Here is a 25,077-nt window from a genome sequence, read left to right on the forward strand (position 1 = left end):
AATCTACTATATAAAAAGATTAAACACGTATTTAAAAATGTTAAATATTTAAACCTCATACAACCAATAACCATCATATTATAATATTATGTATATTGTATATACAATCAATTATAATAACAACTAAATTTTAAGCTGTAATTTAAAAAAAAAAAATAAGTAATAACAAAAAAAAATATAATTTTGATTTTGGTTGTTCGGAAACTGTAAATTTATTTGCACGATAAAACCAAATAAATTAATAGGCAAATTGTATTTCCATTGAAAGACGAAGAATTAAGTAGTAGGTACCTATGCTTTTTAGATAATACTCATGTTATAACATTTGAATCAAATACAATAACATTTAAATTTACTGCACTAATTATAGATGGTTCATAAATAATGACAGCAGAAAAAATAATTAGTATAATTCAACCAATTATGTTTTTGTTCATTTTAAATGATTCCCTATTAATCAGTTAAAAGTATAAGTCTATAGGTTGTTTTGAACAACAACAAAGATATTTCGTGAAATAATAATGGACATTTTATGGCCTCGGCAGCAGTAGGGTGACGTTAAAAAAACTTGCGCACTAGAGCGTGCGTGAGAAAATTGTTCAACAATTATAATATTATATAAACCAAAGAATGATCGTCAACTCATCGCGACGGGCGGTCGACGGGTAAATCGCTTATAATAATATTATAATACACTACACGACGCATAAATGAGTAATTCACGTCCTATATATTTAAACGAAGACACACGCATCCTCTGGGTGCGTGCATGTGTGTTTAGCAAACAATATAAAACGGTTCACAACTACAGTCTGCATAAGGAAAACAATGATTACGGATCGTCGGACGTGGTCGATGAAACAATCACTTCTGAATTTGTCTGATACCTATTATACATATATTACGATTTACGTTCGTCGTATATTCGACATGGTCACCGGAGTACGTACTACAATATTTTATTATTAAGAAGATACATAATATATATTATACACTATTATATATTTATAGTTAGTCCCGACATAATATCACATATTCACATATGGTGAAAAGAAATACAACCGGACACTGTATGTAATAATACCTAATAATAATATTATTTACTAGTGGAGGCCAAATTCTACTGCACTTTCCCTCCGAATGTCAATGTAAATAAATAAGTAGGTAGGTAGATGTAATGCTATAATATGTATGTACAAACAATAAAAATTGTGCGTTGGTTAATAAACAGTAATCTTCAGAAATTACTGAATCAATTGACACCAAATTTTACACACGATTTCCTCAAAAATCGATGAGTGTAAATAGTTTCTTTTTTTCAACATAGATATTGATTGTTATAGGGTGGCTCACGCAGGAATTTCGTTATAGATCAAGAAAATCGAATATTTTTTGTTTGTGCATAGGATTGCTAAAAGTTACAAAAAGAAAAGAGACATGCACAATTTACATATACCAACAGGGTTAGGAACTCACTAATTCTATAACTTTAGTTATAAACAATATTTTTAAAATTGTTTTCTTTTATAAAATGTATAAACGCTTGCGTTACATTTATAGTATAATTTGTTTCATTTTCATTTCTTGAAACTGAAAATCAAAATTTAAAAATCAGATTTAATTTTTTTAGAAAATTTCAAAATAGCCAATCTGTAAATCTGATTATAAGAACAATTTTAATGGTAACAAATTTTATCTAATTGAACTAGTTAATTATTTAGAATATTTTTAATATCGACAGTTTAAATCCAGATAGTAGTTTAAAGTTTAAACTACATTCAGAAATAAACCAAATGACATATGACTACATCCAATCTGCGATAGGTGGTTGCTTATCTCGGTCAAATTAGTCCAGAAAACTAAATACAACGACGAGCGACACTGATTTGCCCGTGAACTGATGTACACTAAAACTAATTTTATATTTGTTCATTTTTTCCAGGCGAATATATACGGCTATTAAATACATATAATAAATATCCATTTTAAGCTGCATTTATTTTAGGTTGCATGGGTTGTGAGTACAATGTTCATATTATATTCAGTAATCATTAGATATAGTAAAATACAAATATATAATAACATAAATGCTTTGCAAATGTCATGCCTCTTTTTGTCAGTAATATAAATACGTATACGTTGATACGCAGTCAATATCGTATTATATAGATCGTTTCGAACACGGTTAGAAAATATAATGCATTCATAGATCAGAAATCAGCTATAATACTTATTGGTTAGTTACAAGCAGAGACAATAATATAATATAATGAAACTTAATATAATGAAGAAATTATTAAGACAAAACGTTGGTATCAAAGTGTATTATACCAAAGTTTGTCATATATGGCGCGTTAGTGCGTTACGTTTAATTAACAAATAATAAATCAAACTCAAGTACGTATATCAGTATATCACTTATTAACGGATGAGCATATTTACAGGGGAAGGTGGATTTTTTTAATGGATCTCCCATTTATATATTTTTAATTTAAATTTAAAAACATATACAATTTTACTACAGTTTATTACGTTAACTATTGTTATTATTAAGTAATTTGGGCCACCAAAATTTTTTCTATCTCATTATCTTCTTTTCCACTATCTCGAAAATCCTAAATATGGCCTAGGTACACCTCATATAGGTTTACCTACGTCGTAAATATTATATCGGAAAAAAATATTATACGCTGACAATATTTATATAATAAATAATGTGATCATCCTGGCAATAAATTTAATATATATTATATGATTATATACTATTTACTTCATACTTGCACAAGTAGATTATACGCCCGATTGGTTTAAAATGTGTGTAAAAAAAAAAATGTTGAAAACCATATGAACAAACTTAAGTATTGCATTTGTAAGTGTATATACAGTGCTTATTTGTCTTAGACGACGTCTTGAGAGGCGCGATTGCAGATGTAGCGACAATTCCATTTCGCTAAATTATATATATGCTGCATGTTAATATTATAGACCAAGTGTCCATTACGCGCGTTTTTGCGGTTTGGTGAAAACTATCATCGAAAACGAAAAAAAACAAAACATCTACACGCTTTCAACACCATTCCGGATTCCAATGGAAATAGTACTTACTACTAATAACTTAAAACTATTACAAACAAATATACATATATTAATATTAATATCATATTATTATCGTTACCGCAACTCAGCACACGATTATTGTTATTATTATTATTATTATTATTATTATTAGGTTACTACTATAAGCTACAGCAATCGGGCCGAGATACGACGGGTGACAAGGCGCATAAAAAAGTTAACGTCCGCCGTGTGTGCTCGTATAACATATTTTAATATTATATTAGTACTTGGACGACAGAGAACGAGATGGATCGCAATTGTTTAAAAGTTATATCATTTTATAATATCAGTTTATGATGAAGGCAGGAACTGGATTAATATTATGAATGTTTAGAGGTTCCGCTGAGCGTTTTGGTGTGGCGCCAATATCATAACGTAGTCTAAATTTAAACGTCCCCGTGCGTTGCGGAAATCGTATCGTTAACTTTTATAATACCGTTATTATTATGCCATAATACACTCGATCCGGTATTCCGGTCCGAAAGACGCGTCACTTTAATAAGATAATAATATTATCCTATTTATTTTATATAATAATATCATACATAATTATTTATACTACTGCAGTACGTACATCATATGGTTATTATTGTCTTATTATATTATTGTGTGTACTATGTGTGCAAATATGGACGACGGCAGTGTCACACTCGCCACGGTCAGCCACCGCGGAAGAGAAAGTGTTACATTTAAATTTCTACAACGTTTATAATTATTACACCTGCATATTGTTATTATGCAAAATTACCCTGTGATAACGGCACGGCTACGATGTTTAACAAACCGTTGCCGTGGTAACGATACGCGGCGTTTAAAAAATATAATTTTATTGTTATTGGTAACTGCTATTGGGCCAAATCGAACCATTTTTTGATTGCCCGTTGATTGAACCTTTTGTGTACAAATATATTCGAGAACAATTAGAAATTTAAAAATTGCAACACGAGCTTGGTTTTATAACGCAGATACGGCTGTTACAGCGATTGCCCAAACCAGCTAACTAATGGGCAATGAATGTCAACATTAATAATACTTAATAATAATATATAAATTGAACAACATTATAAGATAATATTATAGAGGAGGTGATTTTTTAAACATGCTCACCCCCATTTGAATATATTTAAATTTTCATATTGTAGTAAAATTCTAATTTTTGGAATTTTTAAGCGTAGTTATAAAGACAATATTTTTGAATTCTTACATTTTTCACAACATTTAAGGAATATCCTGTGGCGATACCAAGTACCAACATTAGTTTTTCAACAATAAACACGAGTGTCTTAATGCAAATTGATAGTTACATGATTTCTCTGAATATATTGACGTGTTGTAATCAAAATTTGAACGAACAATTTATGAGTTGTTCTGCTTTAAATACTGAGGATAATAGTCCATTAGTCTCGATTAGTCCATTAAATACTTTGTAAATTTATATACGAGCTCAGTAATTATAATTAAGTATGCAATATAAAATATTAATTAATAATTACTACTTAGTCAACTATACTCAGACAATTTTTTTATATTACAAAATATGGTAATACTGAACATAGTACCCAATAATTTTTAAAACAAAAGTGAATAATCGTCATATTTATTTTTATTTGTACAATCTGTATAAAAAAATATTTACAATAAGTACAATGGAGATAATGATAGTATAAATTGGTAATTGGACATGGTTGACTTGTTGAAGAGACTATTCATTAATAGCACTAAAAGTGAATAATAAACTTTTAATAGTAGACTATTATCCTTAACATTTAAAGAAGAATAACTCAGAAACTTGCCGTTAAAATTGTAATTACAATAGGTAAGCCAACATTTCCAGAAAAATTATCTGATTCACAATTTGCATTAAACATGTATTTCAACCAAAGTTGGTATGATATCATCATAGGATACTCCATAACTGTTATCAAAAATATAAGTATTCAAAAATATCGTCTTTAACTACCTACATTTAAAATCCCAAAAATCAGAATTTGAATGTATGCATAATTTTAAAATAAAAATAAAGTAAACATGCTTAAAAAATCACTATGAATATTAAATTATTATTACAATCGAGAATATTGTTATATATATGCTTAAGACGCCTTAGTGCGTAAAATTGTGTTGAAATAAACACGAGAAATGATTATAACATTTCAATAATACATTAGTAAACAGTACCTATTTTTAATAGGAACGTTGTACAAATAATATTATTAATTATTTTGAAGTCCAAATAATAAAATTAATTATATCTGGTTAAAACCAATTTCCATACTGTACTAATTAAATAATATAATTAAAAACATACAACATGGATGAGCTTTAAATGTGTGCGTACAGTCAGTACGTCTATATAATATCAAAAATTAAAAATATCAATATTATTTTTTATTATATTCTATCCTATGGCTATATCAACAATAGAAGTCTGAGAATTTAGATTATATTAATATACTATCATAAATATTCATAAATAAAATTATAAAAGACTATAGAATATAGAAAATACATCTAAAAAACGTATTTTTTAAATCTCAATTTTACGTTGCAATTAAAAGAAATGAACAACCTAAACATATTATTATGTTATTTTTGTTAAAATATCTTAAAATTATTTAACTGTTATGCATCGTTTCATATTTGATAATAATAGTATTATATATAATATATATATATAAAATAATAGTATAGTATTACACATTATGAAGTTTCTTTCACAATAATCCGAGCATATAAAAGTAATGAATACCCATTTATTGTGACCTTGACCAAATCGCATTTTTCCACTGCATTTTAAACATTTTCTATAATAGTGCGTATATGTAAACAAAACTGAAGGCTAAAATGTGACTAAAAAAAATACGCTTCACAAATGTTCGTCTTAGTCTTTAAATAAAGAGTATAATATATTATTATTCATTACAAGGTGATTTATCGCTTTAAGCTGATAGCTTGACTTATGGACCACACTGCTGCAGTAAAACGATAATGTTCACGGGATCGTTAATTTTTAGTCAACTCAGAATATGATGTCATGATATAATAATGGTAAAAAATATCTATATTTTTGTAATATTTTAAGTTTAGTTAAAGTTAATTCATCTGATGTCAATAACATTGGAGTATAATAGTACCTACAGAAATGAGATGAGATACCAAAATTGAATTTTTAATTGCCAAATAATAAATTGCAGAGATAACATTTATTAATGACATAGATAGGTTTTGATCAATACATTATTATAGACTATAGTCACACAATCAAATTGTGAATTTTAATTTGAAACATGTTTAATATTAACTTATCGAACACCATAAACAAATTAGAAAGATAAACTATATTAACATTTGAAAAACTTGTTTCAAATATGTGTTTATATGTTATGGGTGTATAATAAAACAATTAAAAATTACAGTTTTTTTTAAAAATATTATTTTAATTTAAATCAAGTTGTAAGACGTTGCCGACCTTCTTCCCGAATCGAAGTTCCCAAACAACCTTTTTTCTGCATAGTATTTTTATAAATAAATAATATTATTATTTATTAATACTATACAAAACATAGTCGTACAAGACAATATTTTATAACAATATACCATAAACAATTCATGTCATTGTAGGTTACGTTTTATGTTATCCAACCATTTTCATTTTGGCTGTACTCAGAATTTTCACCCCGAGAGGGCCATGGGAGAATGGAGTTTTAATTTAGTTTTGGCGAACCTTATTGTGTCCAAGCCCGTAGCGGCGTAGCCATTATATGTTGTTCATAATTATTTATGTTATAGATTTAGCGTCGTGTAAGGTAAAACGATTTAATTTAGCATCCGAGGACGTTATCGCTTGGCGTGCTTTTTCAACGGCTTGATGGTGTAAACCGAGGAGGAACGCTATTATCTTTCTTCCACGTCCTGACATGACGAGAACATTTTTTTATTTCTCTCATTTTTCCAATAGTGGAAGAAGTTTTCCGGGTAAACCGTAAAAATAGTGAAAATCTAATATTATTGTACTGTCCAAAATTTTTAAAAATTCCATTTTTTAGGAAAAATACCAGTAACTGTTGAAGGTACAACTATTTTTTTACCGATAATCTGAGTCCTTTGTACAAAAATTATGCTGTAGAATATTGTATTCAGTAGGTACCTATTTCAGACTGAAAAATAATTATCGTTCCGCAAAAAAAAATAATTTAAAACAATCACAGATTCACAGCATTATTCTTTTAAAGTATGTATATAATTATTGATGTTTGATATGGAATAAAATTGATCTACCAAACCCGCCATGTCTTTTCTAGGAAAACACTTTTTAGGCTAGGAAAATACTTAATTTAAAATTTGTCACAGCCAAGACGAAGTCATCTGATGTCCACTATTATTAATGATTATATCAAATTTCGTTAGGTAAAAATGTTATATTCGGTTGATTATACAAACCGAGTTGTATGAATTAAAACAAGAGCGCACGAATTGCCTCCCATAGTCCCATACTCCCATTCCCATCTGACACTCGAATTGTCACCCATGAATTTTTTTTATAAGAGTTTCTCGAATTGCATTCTGATTTCAAAAATATCATTCATTTGAATTACATTCTATTGTAGGTAGTGACCATCGAGTAAATGTATTTGAATCGTCTCCGTTAATATAATTTACCAGTTTCTAGTTCTAACCGTGTAACTATTTTTTTTTTTTTATATGGCCTTTACTAAATTAAATATTAAGCTTCACAATTATAATTAAACCAAGTACTTATAATAATGACTATAAAATGATATTATTTTCATATTATTAATAATGTTGGCTCTAGTTATCAATATCCTTTTTTTAGGAAAAGTAGGGGGGCGAACTCCTAAAACCCCCTGGCTTTGCCACTGATCCCCCCCCAAAAATAAGCATCCATTTACATGCCTGATATAGACAAATATTAAAAGGCAATTAAAACTAACATAGGTCTAAAAGAATTTAGTAGTTTTGAATGTTTCGAACATGTGGCTATAATATTTAATAATAATTTTAAGTCTGCAGCATGATAAATAAAGATAACTAACTAATTCGATTAATTTAACTATGGCTAAATAATTGTCAGTAGTCTAGGCAAAATGTTAGTGCTTCATGTGAAAATAAATAATATCGATAACATTTATATAACATTTCAATTTAAAAGTTAAGAATACATTTCTTATATTTATGTGTTATAATTGTGTTGATTAAACGATCCACTCATTATATTATATTATAATAGTAGATAAACGTGGACCTATTAATTATTGAATTAAGATTTCCAAAGGTTAATTTATGCATAGTTATTTTATTTTATTCCAATGTTAACAGTGAAAATTATCTATTTACATGAATCATGATTTATTAAGCGATAATTTAAAATCATTTTCAAATTTAAGTAATATAATAATAGGTACTATAACATATATTATATACTCGACTTTAAATATTAATTGTATAATAACGATACTAATAACTATATTATTCATTGTCAAATAAAGCACGGAATACCTTAGAGCTGTTTTTAAAATAAATTTACTTAAAGTACATTAAAAAAGTACTTATTTTGATGGTTCTGTGTGATTTTGTTTAATATCTTCATATTTGGCCAACCGACTATACCTACCTACTACACTAATTAGTTATTGTGACTTTGCTGATGATAAAGATAAATGTAGTAACGATGTAGTAACGATCCCGATACTACTTTTTCACTCATTTGAGAACCCTCATTCCACCCTCCTTGAATAATGGTTCAAGCAACAGATCAATCCAAATCCATATCATTGCACCTTCACTCTTCATTCGAAAACATTTTCTACTTCGTATTTTTTAATGAACTTTTTTTTCAACCGTGCTTCGTTACTTGGGTTTACACCCAAAGACCAACTTCTTACCTATTGTTTACGTCTACCCAAGCAAACTTCTCTTCTTAAACGATCTCTTCTGTCTCTTTCCCACTCCCTGCTGTTTCCAACCACACTAAATTAGCAACTTAGCTAATACATACATTTTCCATCAAACCAATTGGAACATAATGTAACCAACTGTGGATTCATTAAAAATGTCAAACTCCAATTGTTATTGTATTTAACATTGTGTATACAAAACTTTTAGAATTATAACCTAAGCCCCTTTTTACGTATCAATAATCGCTCCATACGCAATGATTTTGTGATATCTCCAGTTATGATGTAGCTAACTCATATTATAACAAAACAATTTAAATTAAATACCTATATCAATCACGCTGATTAATGATTATACTAAAAAATATAGACGAATTAATTACTCATTTAATGAGTTTCATTAGTTTATATTAGTTTATTTGACCTATTTTAAGATAATACAACATGGGGTAACACAGTTTCTCAAGCAATGTTTTAGTGTATTGCAATAGACTGACGTGAGATAATTTTTTAAGTTGTTACAGGTGGTATTATAAGTACTTCCTTTAATTCACTGAATTATATTTTTCACTCAAAAACACCAGTGGACTCATACCTGCTATTTTGTAGGTTTCGTACAGTGTCATTGAGTAGATCACTGCAATAACGTATGTGATAAATTAAATTGAATGATAGGTAAGTAAATCATTATATATGAATTAAGTAATGGTGATCATAAGCGAAGGATATAAATATAAATAGTGAAAAATATGTTATTACTAAAAGTAGTCTAAGTTATATTATATTTATTTAATATTTACATTTCTTTAACTCAATAAATAAAACTAATCATACTAAAAACATAATATCATTGAGTAGATATGATAATATTATGAACATAATATAACTCGTACATCGTAGATTAGTACTATATAAGTCAATACCAACGGTATAAATAGGTTCATAGTATAAGATAGCTTAAAATTACCGTGTCTAAATATTTTGAAAACATCGTAATTGTGAAAAGTTCCTAACCTCTATGATTAATATATTTTTTTAAATTACGACAAAATAGGTAACAAAATCATTATTTTTGTTTTAATATCAATTTTTAACAAAATATTTTAGTACTAATTAGATTAAATTAGCTACCAAAAAACGGAGTATAAAACAGTTCAAAATTTGAAGATCAAAGCAAGTATTCTACTTCAAAATATGAGATATAAAAAAAATAATTAAAATAACACATCATTGCAGTAAAACCAAAACTACGCATCATAGGTTCACTCAAAATTAAAAAATGTTCAATTAGTTGGGTATTGTTAATTTTAAAGGTAGCTAAATAGTAAATTTTAAGTACCTATAAATATTATTTTTCAAATATTAATAATATAGTTAGATTCTACAACACCCAGTCAAGTGCCAATAGTAGGTGGCTTCTTATCGCATATTTCATGTATCTATTATTGTAACCTTTATCAACTATGCTAATTGTGCATAAATGTACAGGTTGTATATATTATTGTGTAAAATAAAAAAATATTAATAATAATTTATGCTATAACATACATGCATAAAATTTCTAGTATCAAACAAGTATTAGTATACCTATTAATAAACTGATATTTTTATCATGTAAAATAATGAAAAATAAACACTAAATAGAGTCGCTGCCCGCAATTAACAACAATAATACTTGGTACAACTTTTATTTTTAAGCAAATTAAAGATTAATTCATATTTAAGCTTGCATTAATTAGGTAATTATATCAATATAATATGTATTTATAAATTTTTTTACACGGTTTGAATATTTCTGCCAGGAAAAAAGTTTCTTATATTGTCAAAATAAACTACGAAAAACATAGTTGAGAAGCAATTGGCGAGAAAACAAAATAATAAACCGTCAATTACACAGCATTTAGCACTATAAGATATAAGAAAACAATCCAGTACAACAATGAGAAAATATCCACCAAGTCCTTGGCATATTGTTAATTGCTACGTCAATTGCGTGTTAGAGACGATCGTCAGTAAGTGAAAGCACATACAAAATACAAATAAATACATATGGGTGTGTCATTTTGCCAATTGACTAAAAGAACTTAATTTTCTCACAAACAGAACCGAAAATAAACAAATCAAGGTTTCGTACTGAGACTTACTAGTCACTACTCAGTAGCTCTTTATTTTTGTGTTATGACATTTTATTTTACAAGCATTACCTGACCTATGGTTTAACCAGCTTGAATTAAATAAAATACGAATATGAATCCATTTTATTTATTTTCAGATGAACTTATATAGGTACTATGTACATTCTAAACACATAAAATAAACCAAAATAGTAACATCAATGTACATTAGACATAATATCATTATATTATATTTTATTTAGTTTTTATAATAAATAGAGCCATCATATATGTGCATTTTGCATATATCCAGAGTTTTGCTTTAGCAAAAAATTGTAAATACAGGCTGAAAACGGGAAACAAGAAAGGGGAAGGGTAGGATGATACAAATAAGTAATGAATATTCCAGTACTTACACAAATTACAATCTATTGTTTATGCCTAGTGTTTGATATTTCATAAATAAACCCGTTTATGAAATAATAAGAAATCTATATACCTATATATCTATATACACATGAAGTATTAAAAAAAAATTCATAGTTCATAATTAATTAATTGATGCAAATATGAAATACAGTGAAACTTCTGTATAATGAACTTCCATTTAACGAAATTTTCTATTTAACGAATTATTTTTGAGAACCATGACCTTCATTGTTAATTACACGTACATTTATCTCCAAATAACGAATCTAATGTTTCTATATAACGAAATAATTATTCGATAAAAACTGGTTTTTGTTAATGTTGTCACTATCAAATTTTAAACATAGTTCTAAAATTGTACATGAACAATGTATCCGATAAAGATAAGACACCGGAGGTAGGCAAACTGATTAATTTTATTGTAGTATTTTAAAACTTAATGATATAAAAACTTTTTACGAAAAAAGTACAATTTATAAAAATAATAAGCAAACAAAACTCACTGATATTTCTTTTGAATTATAAAATTAAAAACTAAATTAAACTGTAATAATATATTTAATGTTGTTTTTTACATAACATATACATCATAGAAGTATTTACATACATACAATAAAATTTTTAAAAAAAGTTGAAAAAAATACGTAATTCTATTGAACGAATTCTTCCATATTACAAATTTTTTTTGCTGCTTATTAGACTTCGTGGTATGGAAGTTTCACTGTATTATTATGATTTAGTCTCCAGATCAAAAATTCTTTAAGTATTAAGTTTAAGTAGTAAATACATACCCAAAAAATTAAGATATATGACTCATATATCGAATCTTTCAGCCATACACTGTTTATAAATTAACCATAAACAAACAAAGCTTTAATATTTACTATTTACCAAATATTTCGTTATTGATAATTGGGATAAAACTAATAAATCCACTTCTCTTGAAATTTCGAATAGGTCTATAGCAGTTTTTAAATAATTATACTCCAATTAACTAAAATAAAATATTCGTAAACTCATCTTATACTTGTTTGTGACTTTATGTTAAGGTTATTTTATTAGCAGTAAACACTTCATATTTTAAAAATTATTGACGTTTCTGAAGATATATTTTTTACATAATTTGAAGTTATTTCAAAACAACATTACTAGTAATTTTTACCGTCATCTCATTTTTAAATGACAACATAGGTATATTTTTAAATTTATATTCTTAAGCATAATATTTTTCCGTATTTGTCTGAGAATTTGTATGCACAAAAAAATCTATCAAGTACGTAACCGCTCAGTGTACCTGTATACACTCGACATATACATATACTATACACTACATGTATACACTTCATTAGGTCAATGTAATCAATGACTTAAAATGAAATGAACTTTAAATTAAACTTAACTATAAATCAATTAATAAATTAACTTATTAATAAATTTAACTTTATTAAACTTTAATGACTTCAAATTATGCAGGTGAAAATAAAAATTTTCAAAGACTAATACTTTTTGAGACAATATTTATTTAATATTTACTGTAAAAGAATCACTCAGAATACTAATAATTAATAATAATAGATAACAATCAAGAACTTCACAATTTCTATTAAGTCGTAAAAACTACTCGTAATAACAATAAACAGATCTAAACCTACCCTCAATAAAAATTGTAACTATATATTACACCGATGTTTCATAATATAAAATAGTTACTAATTCTTGTAAAAACATGTATTTTATATCTTTATATATAGAAACTAAGACATTAGACGTAACACCGGCCTCAACTTTAAATTGTATACTTAAAATTGTATATTAAATTAATAAGATCGTACATAAGATTCTAGCTTGATTTAGATTAAGCTCAAATATATTTAAAAAATGTTATCACCAATATAGGGTACAAAAGTGTAAATTAGGTATATATATTAATTGTAATTATTGCTTATTAAGATTTAAGAATATTAAACAGACATTTCAATTCAAATTTTCAATATTTTATCATAACAAATATTTGTACTTATTATTTATATTTTATACATGGTATTCATCAAGGTTTATACATTCATACTTATCTGCTTAGCAGAATATAATATGATCAGTTCAACATAAATATTTATTAAATATTTTATATTTAGATATCAAATTACTTCAGAAATGAAAAAAAGTTAAATTAAAACTTAAGTGAGGTTATGACCTTGAAAGAAACTATATACATGGATAACGTTAAATGTCATAGATTAAAATTTATGATACCTTTATATTATACTTATTATACAATTAACTTCAAATTGATTAACCATTAACAATTCTGCGGTATTGGAAAAAATGTTTCTGATTATCAAAAAAAAAAACAATACATGGTATAGTTACGGTGACAAATGTATTTATTTTGCAACTTTTGTTTTTAATGAACTCATGTCTGTTGAACGTCATTACATTATGAAAAAAACAATTGGTAATTAAACTTCTCAATTCTCATTATAATATAAGGCTAACACAACCTTTTTTCACACATAAATAACCATCCAATAACTAAATTGTGTTTTTTAAATTATTTAAAATGTACCTATACCTATAATATACATTTGTTATTAATTTTTTTTTTATATTCTATAAACGGCCAATAAAGCTTATTTTTAAAATTAATTGTTATAAGATTTTTATTTACATTAACACACAATAAGATATAAAAAAAATAATCAAATACCTCTACTTCAAAATCAAAGATAATACATGTCGTTTTAAGTACACATCTTGTAAATTATTGTTCCGATAATAATTACTCATTTAAAACTAGGAATTTTCAATAGGTACCACCTATCTAATACTAAAAAAAAAACTTCTTAAGGTACATATTATATAAAATGAATATCTTTTTAAAATATCTTTCTAGATATTTACAGTACAATCAATATTGTACTTATGTGAGGTATAAATAAAATCTATTTACTTTAATTTCGACTGTTTTTTAAATGAATAATATTTATTTTAGTTATTAGAGTAACTCTTATAAAGTTTAACTTTTATTAGTCATGAGTTCTGCAGTAAATGGAAGATAATACATTTTATTGTACTCGTACTATATAATTTCTGACATTTTCTATATTCTAATACCTTGCCGTTATGGGCTATAATAATGTATGTGAGATTTGAGATATATTACGCAATATTATTATTGATGTCTAAAATAATATGAATTTGTACTTTGTAGTGGTGTCTATATATAGCAAACCAAAACAATGAGTCATACACAGGGTGCATTTTATATTATGTAAAACGACCGGCTGGCCACCCCTTTGTTAATCTTAAACTTTATATGACTACATGTGGGCATGTGTCAGCACTCTATTTAGTCTACCAAAGTCTACCACATGAATAATAAAGACTTATTTCAGTATGAATATTTTTTTCAGTCAACATATTATGGTATAGATTTAATAATTGATAACAATATTTTATAAAAAACAAACAATAACAAATATGTTAAGAGGATGGCAAATTTTAAACTACAGATGAATTTTATTGTTCTTGGCCTACCTATCAGCAAATTTTTATTGGAACATAAGTGATAAAACTATAAATCAATAAAACTTGCATCATTTTTAATTTACACAATAAATTATGACTAGGAAGTTCAAAGGCACAACACTAGATTAAAACTAATTTTTTATTTACTTAAACTATTAAATGTACCATTATTTTTTTTTTTTATCAGCGAAATAAAAAACCAACATATTATGAAACTGAATGTGTATTATACTTGGTGTTTATTTATATAGAATTTGCATACCTATATTATAGGTATAATAATAAAGGTACTAGGTAGCTTATGCATTTGATTACTTTCTACATTTAAATTGTCGAACTCCATTTTATTACATAGGTAATAAAAGTTTTCAATAGCTCACATATTTTATTTTTTATATTTTCTACATAGTTAGTTAATAAACTTTCTTTGTTGTTACAAATCAAACAATTTCTAAATGAGTCAGACTGTAAATAGACATTTACAATGAAAAACATTAAAAACCTAATTTAATATGCATAATTATATGATATAACCATATAGATATTTAAAGTATGTATTCAGGTGGAAATCTGTGAACGATGTCTATTGTCAATTCTTCAATACTCGAATAATATAATAGGTATTATTTGGGTATCCACAATTTAACGTAGCTTACGTAGGGTTTAGTAAAAACTAAAAACAGCATAATAATGTTCACGTTTTCGAACACCTGCCTATACGGCTATACCTACAATACTTGATACGTCTTGATAGTTGATAATACATTAATACCTACTATATACCTTAATATTATTATTACTATGACAACTATTATAGTCGTTGAAATATTATTTCGGTAAGAATCGGAATTGTCAGCTGTGAGTCCAAAATGCAACAATTCCTGCCGAACATCATATGACAATAATTGATAAGTTATCAACGCTTTATCTACACCTAAATATAGACAACTTTGTGGCGTGTCATGATTATCGACCGTCGCGAGTGCAATATATAAACAGCCTATGTTTGAGTCAGAATTTGCACGCGCATCGAAAAATAATCGCATATTTTTAACTTTTACATAATATTAAACTATTTAACTATAGCTATATACAATATTCTTATATCGACTTTTAAACTATATATGTAAATAACACCACCCGTGTTATATACGAAAGTCGATTGTCGAAAGTACATTATTATTACAATTTACAGGTATTAGGAAGCAGTTGTTGACGTGCAACGATAATAACACTATAACAGTAATAATAAGCTTACCGGAGTGTCGTACTCGTCCTGCTGATAAATGTCCTCGTTGGAGGACCGTTGTTGAGAAAACGACTGTTTCCTACCCGATTTCCTGTCCGACGACTTTGGTGAACTCATAGCCGGTCGCACATAACAACCTCGTCGTATGATAATAATATGTAAACGCTATGTATACGTGTATAACAAATGATTCCCGTCGACACCGAAACGCATTGATATAATAATATATTGTGTAACGAACAGTTGTCGTTGATATTTCTGTAGGTAAAAAATGTAAATAATATAAAAAACGACGATAAAAAATAAACGCAACCGTATCCAATAAAATAAAATATGTAAACGATTCGAATGTATAAAATTGTGTGGCGGTCCACGAGTAAAAAATATAAACAGTAAGTAGGTACTATTGAAAACGTTATAAAAATTATTATTGCAGTCTAATGTGTATAATATTATAATGAACAGTCGCGGTCTCGACAGGGTCGCGCTCGGCGCTCACAAACACAAACGTCAATACGGCGCGACGACGACTGACTGCCCGCCGTCGCACGAGCGGCGTCTGCGGCGCGTGCGTATAATCAGCTGTTCGAGACTGCCGCCGCGTCGCTCTCCCTCCTCGGGCAGCAGCAGCGATGATATCGGTAGCTTCCCGGCGGCGCGACGTCGCCCATCGATTTAATTGATATTAATAATAATAATAATAATAATAATAATAATAGTAATAAATACTTGGTACGAAAATAAAAACCGCATCTGACACGAACGCCACAACTTTACGAACTCGTTTCACGAAACCGGAAACGATAGGTACTGTACAATATTGCAGGTGTGAAACGCGTGTAGGTATCACTCGTCGAGCGTACATTATAGGTATTTATATACATATATATGAACGACTGATTTAAGTAGGTACATATAATATAACGATGACGATTAAATATTACAAATCGATATATTATGTACAAGTGAACAACCTAGTGGAAGCCACAAGGTTGTGCCGGATGTTAGGCGATGTGCTATATAGTGCATATGTGTCCTCTAGAGACGGCTAGTAGTTGAGCGAAAATTATAGTAACTAGCTATACGAAAATACAAAAACTAGATCTGCATATAGTTACGACTTATAACATATATATTTAACATATTTCATATCTATGTTAACCATAGTTACTCATAGTTAACCATTTTATAACATAGAGTAAAATTACGATAATTTAATAAACAATAACTATTTATAATATTTGTTTCAAACATAATTTATATCTATATGTATAATCATAATGTATAAGTAGGTATTAAGTAATTAGTGTCGTGACGAAGATCGTACGTCATTTTATGACACATTTTGTAGGTATCCATAACCTATACATCATAAATACGAAACAAAATATAATATTTTTATAACTATCTTAACCGAGCATCCTGCAGTGCGAGTGAATACGTCACTACATTGACACACTTTAATGCTATGGCACACAAACACATAGGGTTTAAATATTAAATCTTATGACCTATAAATGCATTATGTAAGCTACCTTTTTAATAGTAGGTATAAATGTATAATACAAATATTATATTATTATGGGTAATGTGTAAGCCCAAATTTACGTCACAACGTAAATCTACCATGTACAGGTTTGAGTATGAACACGGTACATTCGTTCACCTATCCTTTTTACTTGGCTCAGCTTATACCTCTAGTGGTGTACATACGGGGAAAAAGGGAGGGGATGTTCAAAGTGTTCATCCCCCTTGGTATTTTTACTGAATACATTTTTTTTTTAAAGCTGGTTAGTGGATGTCGCTCTGCAGCTGTACAGGAGGTTACAATAAGTGGGTCACTGTAATGGATGAGTGTTAAATTTGAATTAAATGATATAAAATCATTGTATACGAAAAACGATTTTAAGCGAAGACGGTCTGTCAGTCTATAATATTACTTGGTAATTTAGTATATTTGATGATATGATTGTGATAAAAGTAATTTTTTTCTAGTAACGTTAGTACTAAGCAGTAGATTAAATCATTTTTACCAAAAAAAATACATTTGAAAAGTCATTGCGTGTATGAAATATAATCATGTACTTTAAAAGGTTCAAGTACCCACGAATAATATTTTAAATTTACAACAAAATAACATAAATCATTATTCTTAGTTATTTAATAAATAATTTCATCCACATTTGAACCTAAAAAAACTAAAAAAAGGACTGTATTTATATATTTTTTAGATTTTTTAGTTACGGAAAAAACTGATTAAGCGGAACCTTGCTTCAAATTTTCAATCCTTAGCTATGAAAATTGAAAATGTTTTAAATTTTTAACTACAAAATCATTTTCAATTTTCAATTTGATAAATATTGTCAACATTTTAACTTAAAATGCTTATAAAAAAATCGAGCATAATATGTATTTTTTATAATTTTAAATTGATATTGTCAATATAAATCAGGCGCCTTGTATTACATTTTCAATCATTTCGAAACAACAAATAAGACTGTATTGACAATTATAGAAAAAAAACTAAAAAAATTGAAAATTGAAAATGTCCATAAACAGCTCAAAACGAGTCAAAATATGTTGAAAATTGTATGGTGTATAGGATATGTGAACACAAATATTCAGTGAAAATGTCATGAATATAATGGTCGATTTTTTCAAAATTCCCGGTTTTTCTTAATTTGTTGGTTGTTACTTGTTTTTCCTGTCGCTTTTGAAAACTATGGAAAATTTTAAATTTTGATCTCCCGAATTCGCCAACTAGATTCATTTTCCTACCAGAAAGTTGCTGTTGCAGAAAATCAAAGCACTTTTACTGCCCCAAACCGTGATGACTGTCACAAAAATAAAAAAATAAAAATCACACATCATTATAAAATCAATACATTCATCGCTCCGCTCAGAATCTAAAGTAAGTGTAAGTGTAATACAAAAATTCGAGTATATTGTATATAATCTACTATCTAGGATTGACATTAATGTGTTATCAAACTATATTATTCTATAAATATTAAATAGAGTACAGCGTCTTGATATAGGTATTGCATGATTCCATTAATCATGGATATCCTGTTTTATACTATGGAGTATGGACATATAAAACAACTATAGATATAGTGGACTGCATATGTGAACAGGGCAATGTTTACAAAATAACTCAAAAGATAAGATACCTATATATATTATATGATATATATATATTATATGATATATATATATTATTATGAATACATGTATATTATCAACCATTGAACCATGCAATTTCGCCCTGTTGCGATACGGCTGCCAGCTTCAATATTATCCTGTAGTCGGTTATCTAGTTGCTTTATACGTCGATATGTTATACTTATCTTTATGCTTTTTTCACGTATATTTAGGTATGTAACAGTGGTAAAAATCTAATCATAAAATCAAATAAAACGTCTCGCTTTGATCGTAACAAATTATTTTATCTAGGTACCTACGTTACACACGAATTAACTAGACCATCAAGACCAATTTTAATTACCTGATGCTAAAAAATGTAATTTCTTTGAAATGTTCACACATTATTATTTGTAATATAATAAGCATACCTATATGATAGATATTTTTTAAATGGTTAAAACTTAATAATTACCTAAACCTACCTAGTAATTATTATATGGGTTCACAAAGCTACAAATATGTTCACAGAGCCACAGAGGGATTTTTAATAAATTAAAATTAAATCACATAGTAAGCAGACTCAGACTTCCGAATATGATGCTTCTAAAAATAATGTTTAATATAGGTACCAACCAATTATAGAGATTTTTTTGCCATAGTATTGGCTATAGGTAAATGTTTATGTATAATCAATAGTTATATAGTTATTATAGTAATAGGAAAATTAATAATTAATTTTGTACTTAATTCAATTTAAATTATATACTATTAAAATGTCAGCATATATAATCAACTGAATCATATGATGCATTTCAAAGTATGAGAACAATATTTATTAACATTATCTACCTGATCGAAATTAATATAATATGTTTGTATACACACATAACAAGTATAATTATTATAAAATATAAATTAAGTATTAATAGTATATATGGCTATTGAAAAATTAAATAAAAATTAATCAAATAATGACAATAATATAAAACTAGGTACTAAGACTAGGACTAATGTAACTAATGATGTAAGACTAAAACAAACTATAAATTAAGTTAAAATAGTAAATCAGACTACCAATCAGGTTTATTAAAAAATAAATGTATAATTCTGTTTTGTCTAATTTGAATTCAATTAAATAAATACAAGTTACATAATTTAATCATTTTTTCAATTTCTTTTGTTGAGCATATTATGTTTGAATCTCAATGGTATTTCGATATCTCATATTATATTCGCATAAAATAAAAAAAAAATTTTCAAGTTCAAAATAAATTATCATCTGTATTACCTACAGTTATATCATATATATTTTCTATTGTGATTAAAAAATGTATGCTATATTTTATTCTAGGGTCAAAACATAATTTATCTGGGTTTTCAATCTTTGCAATATCATTCTAGTTCAATATCTAAAAGGTAATTAACCAGTAGGTACCTACCAGCTATATCTGATTTTGTCAGCATTCATTACGTACATTAGATAGGTAATAATAATTTATTTGTGATAGTATTTGTGTTTAATATTTCGCCCAACTTGTTGAGTTAATTTAGATGAGTATTATGTCTTCAAATCTAATAACATGATGTATAATTTGTAAAATCTTTTTCTCTACATTTTATGTTACATTGACAACCTCATACCTACTAATAAATAATTTCATTCTAAATTTTAAATGATTTTCAAAATAAATTATACAAGCTTTATAATTAAGCATAAAAAAATTAGAAACTAGTTATAATACTGCTGTATTGTATGTATGTACTGAGCAGAGGCGTAATTGTGAGGGGTAAGGGAGGAACTTCCTATACCCTGACAATTTCTTTGGGGGGGAGGTATCATTTTGCCAAAGGGGGGTTCAGGGTTTTGATCATGGTAAATAAATCATTTTGCCCACAGATCGTGGTTGGCCGCCTAGATTTTTTCCCAGTTCAAAACACTGGTATTAACTTGTTATTAAGTATAGGTACTAAATACATATTTACATAAATCACTGGAAACAAAAAATGATTCTGAGCGAAGGAGACGAGTTTGTCGGCATCTATTCATTCATATTGGGTGTTTTCCCGCTGTTTTTTTTAAATTTTTCCCAATTATTTAGAAAAAATTTTTTTTTATTTTGTTCTCCACGGAACAAATTTCCTATCTCGCCCTTATTTTAAATATTGAAAAGAATTTGCTGTTCCAAAACATCAAAATGTGATAATACACATTATTGTATAACATTCTAGCTTCGCTCAAAATCTAAAATTAGTTATAGGTGTGAGTATAGTGTCTATTAAATATAAAATAATATAGGTATAATTATACGAGTATTGACTATTGAAAACATATTATTCAATTAATTTAAAAACTGTTATCAAGATTTATGATGGTCCATGACCACCTATATGAGATTAAATTTTTTTATGATTTTAATAAATGAATCATTTTTATGCTGTACATATGAATTTTTTACTTTTTAAGTACCCACTATTATTTAGAATTATAAAATACTAGGAAAACATGTACATTTTTGTTAAATCTATTCAAATAATAGTAAATTAGTAAATCGTTTTCAGAAAATGTGCATCAAATTAAGAAATAAAAGAATTAAAAATATATGTATATGACTATATGAGTGAGTATACTCCACGTTTTCTTTAAATTTGTTATAGCACTGAAAAAAAGGAAATTCATGTTGATCCATCTAGTAAAATAGTAATATAGTAATATCTAAATATTATTTAATGTTTAGACAAAAACATGCAAGTGGTCTTAGTTATTGATCATTAACTATAAGTTGTGATTATAATGTTGTTTTAACACCATAATATATGTATATTATATACCTATATATTATATACCTGGGTATACTTGGGTATACCTATGTACGATTAAAACATGAAATAGATTTTGCATTAGTCATTTTATACGATACCTAATAGGTACGAGGTATAGCACAGATAAACATCAAACATTTTACACCCATTACCCGATAAAATAATACATTTATACGATCGTAGTATTTATTAATTATTATTTATACTACATATTATATGCACACAAAGTCACAAACTACAATCGAATTCCTTATTAATCATTGTAACTACTAGCTGTAGCACAACAAATTAAAAAGAACCCTGCGGGAAAGTACCAGCAGTACCTATGTATAGTATTATAGGTACCATTGCCTAGGTCACTGTTATGGATGTGTGCAATCTGAATTCAATGATAATACCTAACCATTGTATACAAAAAACGATTTTGAGTGGAGACGACGTGACGTAGTAGTTATACAATTTCTATTTCTAATTTTGAAGATATTTTGTACATTTATATTACCATGTTATACAAATATTTTATTTTTATTTTATTTTTGCCATTTTTGAGTACATTTTTATATAGGTAATTCTGTTTGTCCTGCCCAACATTGCCCGTGCCAAAGATTTGTGCTTTATAAATATATTTGTAAAAATATGTACATTATACACTATTTCTACTAATTATTATCAAAAGAAACGATATAAATAAACAAATTTTTTTTTTTCGTGAGACAAAAACTACATTAATGTGTGGGCAACGCTTCAGCTTCCCTACCATAGGAGTTAAAAAAGTTAGCTGAAAACTCAACTCAGATTTCAAGGAAAAAGGAATCTATTAAAATAAGTGTTGAAAACGGTCGGGTAGTTTTTGAGCCTCTATAGCTACCAAACAAACACACAGCCATACGACAGACAAATATCTATTTATATATTAAATTGTATAAAGATAGTATTGTTAATTTGAGTCGATAACAACGTATTGCACCAGCTATGTAGAATGCTCATAGAGATAATAAATAATAATAATAACCTAATATGTCTGTGAGAATGCTAAAGAATATTAACGTGTCATTTTTGTTTTACTTTTCACTATAATAGATGGCAGCATTATAAATAAATGTCGATGATTAGTGCGACGGTGCATAGAAAATATATTTTGTGCTCATTGATGAATTATGAAAAATTATTGTAATGGAAATTAAAAAAACTCTATAGACCTACAGTATAATATAGTGAAGTGTCTAGTGCCTACTGCCTTGATAGTAGATGCCTTGATGAAGGTATATATATATTAGGTTTATTTATATGATTATATCTATCAAGGCACTCTAGTATATAGTAAATACTATATTACTGTATAACTTGAATTAACTTAAATCCAAATTTTAAAGGTTTATGGACAGTGGGCACTGAATTAAGCCACTGTTGCCATAGAACTAGAAGCTGAGTACTGACGTACGGCGCCTACCACACCAAACTGCCTTAGTTAATACTTTATAGCAACGCACTTAATAATATCGTCCGTGATTTATAGCCCATAGGTATATAGACTATTGGCTGCTGCGCTCACCGCCCCCATACAGTGATTTACATAATATCGAAAATATATATAGATAGGTACTACAATTTTTTTCGATAAATGTTTTAACTTTTAAGTTCAAAATATGTTTAAAAAATTATTATAAAATATCTAAACCAAAATTACCTAACGTTTTTTCCTCAATTGGTAAAGAGTTATTATATGTTTTCAATTTTATTGTAACTAAAAAACTCTCTATCGTAAGAGACTTGAAATTGTTTATTAGGTATTTCACTATATGTATAATCATTAATCAATGATATTATGACTGTATATTTCCTTTACACAATAAACTTTTAAGACTAATTTATAATTATTTATATTAGATATACTCATGATTCATGAACCTATTTACATTTTACAAGATAATATTCTACGTCATCTTGATTAGATCTAAACTTATCTATACTAGTATCCAGTATTTAATAATTAATTCTGACCAACCTGATCTCTTTGGATCAGAATTGTTTTTTTGTAAACAATAATGATTTATCAATAAATTCAAATTTAATACATCCACATTATTGTGATCTGAGTACCTAGTGAATGACGCCGGGTGAAGAAACCAAGGGCGGATCAAGGGGGGCGCTGGGGGAAAGTGCCCTTCTGGTTCACAAAGAAAATCATAAAACTGTTTTAAATTTAAGTGCCCCCACTGTACAGAGATTCCGGATCCACTTTTGGAAGAACTTACCTATACCTGGGTACATTCGAAACCAATGCAAGTATTGAGTAGATACTATATACATGCGTACAGCAACCAGCAGAGCGAGTTCCTCGGTTCTTATTATTTAACAATTAACACACTAACACAGTAGGTCGGTATTTGAATATAATTTTAAACCAAAACAACTCACGTTGACCACTTTTAATTTAGAAATGAGTGAAAGGCTACAATATACAGGCAAAGGTACAAATACATCACAATATAGTACGTAAATAATTTGATATGTTCTGGCATTTCACTACGCAGTAAATTCGGTAGGTACCTAATCTACGAACCGTCTACTGTCTAGCTTATGTGCAATTCGATATACAAATTGTAGAAATATACAGAATAATATGCTAAAATGAATTATTAAATTTAATTAGAAAAATAGCACGTAAGTAAGTGATAAAATTGTAGTAATACATCACTAATTGGCACGTACATAGTGCATAGTGAATACCTATACAATCACTAAAGTAAAAAAATAC

General features: G+C 27.5%; 1 protein-coding gene across 1 annotated transcript in view; it reads right to left on the bottom strand.

The window, feature by feature from the left end:
* The window catches only part of LOC111031785, a 36,151-nt gene extending 19,253 nt beyond the window's left edge, over positions 1-16,898 (bottom strand). Inside the window, 1 exon segment of the mRNA XM_022311874.1 lies at positions 16,362-16,898. Coding sequence (XP_022167566.1) covers positions 16,362-16,469 — 108 coding nt within the window. The 5' untranslated portion in view covers positions 16,470-16,898.
* Positions 16,899-25,077: the final 8,179 nt, after the last annotated feature.

This window comes from Myzus persicae, unplaced genomic scaffold (genome assembly GCF_001856785.1).
Source record: "Myzus persicae strain clone G006 unplaced genomic scaffold, MPER_G0061.0, whole genome shotgun sequence".
Taxonomy (NCBI): domain Eukaryota; kingdom Metazoa; phylum Arthropoda; class Insecta; order Hemiptera; family Aphididae; genus Myzus; species Myzus persicae.